General features: G+C 31.9%; 1 protein-coding gene across 1 annotated transcript; it reads right to left on the bottom strand.

Annotated features, from left to right (window-relative positions):
* Window positions 1-1,208: 1,208 nt before the first annotated feature.
* On the bottom strand, window positions 1,209-5,276 carry LOC123321018. Its single transcript, XM_044908521.1, has 2 exons — window positions 3,651-5,276; window positions 1,209-3,541 (listed from the first exon to the last, which is right to left on the bottom strand). Exons 1-2 carry the CDS (start codon window positions 5,008-5,010, stop codon window positions 1,209-1,211), a joined length of 3,693 nt encoding a protein of 1,230 aa, XP_044764456.1. The 5' UTR covers window positions 5,011-5,276.
* Between the last annotated feature and the right edge of the window lie 408 nt (window positions 5,277-5,684).

Genomic DNA, 5,684 nt, shown 5'->3' on the forward strand with positions numbered 1-5,684 from the left:
TCCCAACTTAGCGCTCAATAATAAATCAATACTTTATCAATGAATTTTAGAGGAGCTTTCAAGACTCTGGACGAAATAAAATTGGAACTTCTACCTTTTCTGCGACTGCTGTTTGTCTGACGCTGCCGATGAAAACTTTTCGACACCAGACTTTACCCGCACTAATCGGCGAATTCTTTATATCTGGTCTTACTACGAATCAAGAAAATTAACGATCACTCCTCGAATGTTACTTTACTGATTTCCGATAAACTGACTTGAACTTCAAATTATTTCCAAATTTCTTCAACTACCTAATTCCCGATATTCCGTTCCTACTTCAACAAAACCAACAAAAACAAAGGACTGGACTTTTCTTTACACTGAACTTTTCCAAATATCTATGAGCCGACCGAGTCCCCGATTCTATTCCGTGATCTACCTAGACTTTTCTCTTACTTCGTGAAAACCTATTTATTCTAAGTCCCTTTTCTCTTTCCTTAATGACTGACTCTACAATGATTTATAATTTCTCTACTTTTCCGTACCGACTCGAAGGGGTATATTTTCCGATATTTTACAGATCACGTTCCCGGACCGACTGACTAACTTTTTCCGATGTACCTTTTTCCCCAGTCTTTCTCTCCCACGCTATGGGTGGTACCAAAACGTCCCAAAATCGAAATCATTGGACGATCATTATTGCTGAGTTGAAAAATCAGCGTTCCCAAGCTGGACGGTTACAAGAAAATTTCGACTACTCCGCATTTTGAGAATTGTTTTCTTCTCAGGGTCTCCAGACTAATAAATCTTTCTTAATTTACATGACTAACCATTTTCGCTTGTTCCGAAGTCCCTATCACCGGATATTGGGATCAATTACATAGGCCGCCGATCACCGGTTGCTCTCTGAAAACGTAGGGTATTAATAACTGCTGATTTTCTGACTGAGCGACACTAACTCTTTCAACTATTATCGAGCTGGTTATTATTGAAATTCCCATGATTTAATACCGTCTGATCTCAAGCACCTCGAAGTATCGTATTTCCAACTAAAAATCGCCTCTGCAGCACGGCTGCAACAATGTATAAAAAATTCTAGCGATACCTTTTTCGAATTATGCCAAATTTATTCGGAATCTCGTATTCCGATTTATTACAGAAAATGTCCTCTCTATAGCTGACATAGTATACTTCAGCATTCTATCCTCACCCTTATTTTCTAAAAACTAAACTATTTTATAGTGACCCCACGGAAGTGAATGATGGTTTTCTGTTATAAAACGTTTTGTATCAGTTCTACATAGAGCCACTTTTTCTTGTTCCATTGAATAAACCCGATGATTTTCAGATATTATGTTTCTTTGAGTTATGATTTTACTTTGTCCATCAAATAGACAATTCAAATAATCATCAAATGAAATAACTTTCTTAACTACCCCCTTTTTAATTCCTTTCGCTTTTTTAGTGATATTATTGTTTGAATCAATTTTGAAAGAATACATTTTAGAGCGTAATCCAACAAACTCGCTCATTATAGCACCATTGTTCTCATCTTTCATGAGCCCTGGAACCTTTTTATTTACACGAGGAATATCATAAATATTGCTATCTGGATAATCTGAAGTATCAAAATGGGTGAGACAATCAAGTTTTATTAATTGATATGGATCTTGATCTCGAATTTCATAAATTAATGAATCAGTATCTACATATAATAGTGAAGAGTCGTTGAATTTAGTGAGACTATAATTATAATGAAAGTCGTATAAACAAGTTTTTGAAATATCTAGTACGGCAGAACCAATATACACAGGTTTATTAAAGATCAAATTAACTTTTTTCATTTCAATTGCCAATAAATTTTCCCCAAATATTATTCTTCCCTTAAAATGGGGGCTACTTATGAGATTTTTGGCGCCATAACGACCTTCCCATTTGTTCACTATTTTAACTATCCTATGTTTGCGTATGTTTTCCATTGTCTTACCAAATACGGCATTATTCATTAGTTTGTAAAGATTCTTTTCAAAATCGTTCGAAGCCTTCATTCTAAGCTCGGTATTGAGATCAATATAAGATTTAAGCCATGCTGATTGTTTGAATTTTAATACCCTATGGATTTTAGTGAGAACCATTCCGTTTTCTAAGGCCTGTTTCAAATTTCTATAATGTAAAATATATTTCTTCTTATCATATAATGTTGTTAACAATTTAGGTAATTTTGAACCTGGAGGTACTCGATTTTCCGGACAAAATGGTAAATCTGAATGTATATCATGTAGGTGTTTTGGATATTCCAGATCAACTTCTAAAAAATACCCTTCTGGAGCATTATCTGGAATTTGTATCACATCAATATTAGTGTTAGTCCACTCAAATTCATCATATGGAAGAAACTGACTCATTGCCCAACCATAGAGATTATTAACATCAAAGTAAATTATATATGATGATAACTTTTCAGAATCAAATGTAGTCATATACTTATTATTTGCCTTCGCATATCGATTAGAACACTGACTTATTCCACCTCTTATACTCTCTTCAATAAATAATATCATATCGATATCCTTGATAATTTGTAATTTCATTGATGTATATTTCAACATACAATCAAACGTAAACCCCGGGAGTGTATAATACCAAGCTGGATCTAATCCATAAGTTGTATGACAACTTACACGAAATTGTTCAAATATATCAGCTAGTAAAAGGACATCTGTTTTAAGATATAAATTGGAATAGTCTAATAAATTTTTACAATCAAAAATTGACCAGACTTGTTGAGCATGTGAATATTCCTCATCAGTTATATCTTCATCATTCAATTTATTATAAAATTTTTCTCTAGATGGGAGTGTAGTCTCTGTCAATTTTTCAATACTATCAATGTAATCATAGGGATAAATACCTTTTCTAGTAAGCAATTTATAGTGTTTAGCAGATAAATTTGGAAAATGTGAGTATAAATTAATGAATGAGTCAGGTTTCAAGTAGGTTGCTAACTTTTCAAGAGATGATTCCATAAATCGAATACTATCAATAAACCTATATTTAATTTGATGTCCCTCAAGATGAACTGTGAACGAAATATACTTTTCTTTATTCAATGGTAACACTGATATCTTAGCAAATTGAGAAAAATTTCTTATTAAGAAATGAGAGTCATAACCGCTTAAATTGTGGAAAACAACTGGTATCATAAATGATTTTTTATATTGTAAATTACATATCTTATGAGCCTGTCCTCTTATTTCACCCGTGAAATGATCATGATCTATTACAGATTCATCTCCAGCAGTAAATGACCTCTCACATATATGGCACAAATCAGACATTCCATTTTTCGGATATGATTTCATAGGTTTTATGTTCTTTATTTCAATATTCAATTTATTTGCTATCATCTCTAATTCATCATTGAACCATTTCATACAATTTTCACCAGTATAACTGTTATAAAATGATTGAGATGAATCATGATTACATTTTAAGTAATAACCCACACTCATAGGTATATGCTCCTGATACTTAAATGACTTTGAAAATGTAGTTGAAGATGAATTATATCGATTGAAACTTATTTTGGGAGGATTTTGCATCTCTTCACAAACCTTTTAGGGCTTTCACTCCCAATCTCTGAAAGCCCTAAAAGGTTTGTGAAGAAGATGAATTATGTTTCTTCAAATATGATTCAAAATCCGCATAAATTATATATGGAACTTTTTGTTTGTATACATAATTTTTGAATTCAATATGTGAATCAATAGGAAATTTGATCAATGAGGGATCATGTTTCATGCAATATTTCTTATGCTCATTTAAATTGTTTTCAGTGAGGAAATAGTTTAAACACAGGTCACAAATATACTTTTTCTTCGTATTTTTCGAAAGTTTTGAGGAAACAAGGCGAGATAAATTTTTGATTAGCACATAATGATATTTAATGGGTGTATCATCATGATCGTCATAATCAATTTCGCTATTTTCAGGAACGTATTTATCCTGAATAAGAAGTAAGTTGAAATGTCTATCGAAATTTATTTGTGTGGATATACGTGTAGGCACAACCTCGAATTTATTCTTATTCAATTGTAGCGAAAAAATATTCACTGATAAATTATTAAGTTTCTCGAATTTATGAATATCTCTAATGCTCATTGGAAATTTTATATCTTGACAACTAAGAACATTTTTGAAATATGGATAAGATTTCACACGATCACAATTTTTCTCTCTAGGATGAAGTCCAGCAACAATACTCCAAGCGAAACAAGCATTATCATAATTTTTGATATTAATACAAGCCTTTCGACGTTTGATCTCATCGGGCAACTCAATATATGAGCTACCATTCCCCATTTCAAATTTATTAATATTAACTTCAAGTGATATAATAGAATGAAGTGCGTAACCGCTGTCTTTTTCTTGAAATTCTTCTAATTTTTTTAAGATTTTATCTAATATGAGCTCTGATAAAAGTCGGTCAAGATCGCAACCAGAATCAACAATGAAATTTTCTGATTTAAAGTATTTGAAATCTAGTATTTCAGAATCTCCAGATTTTTTTATGAACTCACCACAAAAAGTTGTATTCATTTTAATCATATTCAGTTTTTTCAATAGATTTTTCAATCTTCTTTTAATGAGAACAATGGCATCTACGAAAAACTCATTTATTTCAATATGTTTCAGATTTATAATAACTCCAGTTCTGACTCTACCAGTAAAGGTTGATTGAACATCTTCCCACTTTACCCTACGAGAACGTCTATTCCGTAAATCACCCCCTTTTTTAGATGAAACCATTCGTTGTAAAATTGTTTTATATCGTTTCAAATGATTTATGTTATTTTGAATTTTGAATTTATGACTATGAATATTTGTTTTTTTCATCATCTTGTTGTATAATTTTATGTGATTATTTATAAGAACAATCCATCTGAGCTTACATTTCAAAGATTTAATTTTTTCTAAATACCTGAATGCTCTATGAAAAACTGATATAGAATCATCATTTACCTCCATGGCGACGACTTCTAACAATTTTATTCTTCACTGAATTCGAAATTTGATACAGGATACTTCGTTCCAATATCCTTCACACCTGTGAATTTTAGAAAGATCTTCCCCTCATTCAATTGATCCAGGCACTCCTTCACAGTATCGGTAGCTCGTTTCGGTAGGAAGACTTTATTTTTCTCCAGCTCTAAGAGTATGGTCTTCCCATAACGAGTTTTCAACAGGCTCGCCTTTAAAATACGAAATTTCTCTCCAAGTGGTAAGTCTCGGAGCTTGATTGTTGATTTCTCTGAATAAAAACATGCTGTATTTACTCTTTCGAAATCCATTTTTCTGGATATCTTGAATTGAGAAGAAAAAAATTTATAGAAAAACATTTTAGAATAATTTAAAATTTTACTCACCTAGATCACTATTGCACTAACTTGAGACGAATGATTGAAAACGTCGAATGATTGAAAACGTCGAATGTTATCTGTTTTTATAACTTCTTCATAACAGAGAAGGAAAAATATCTTCCATTTCCTTTATTTTTATTGCGGGAATAGGACAAATTACAATATGTCAGGTTTTCTTCATCCTGCATTGTAACAAGAAAATTCTTCGGTTGTAAAACGATGCCAGCTTCCTGTTTAAATTCTGCCAATGTTTCACTCGGTGGTATGTGATTGTATCGTATA

Source organism: Coccinella septempunctata, chromosome 9 (genome assembly GCF_907165205.1).
Source record: "Coccinella septempunctata chromosome 9, icCocSept1.1, whole genome shotgun sequence".
NCBI lineage: Eukaryota > Metazoa > Arthropoda > Insecta > Coleoptera > Coccinellidae > Coccinella > Coccinella septempunctata.

Excerpts from the sequence above, each read along its gene's own strand:
- LOC123321018 (XM_044908521.1), bottom strand. The coding sequence starts at position 5,010 with ATGGAGGTAAATGATGATTCTATATCAGTTTTTCATAGAGCATTCAGG. Across the intron at positions 3,542-3,650 it reads TTTGAAGAAACATAATTCAT|CTTCAACTACATTTTCAAAG; the intron begins CTTCTTCACAAA and ends GATATAATTCAT.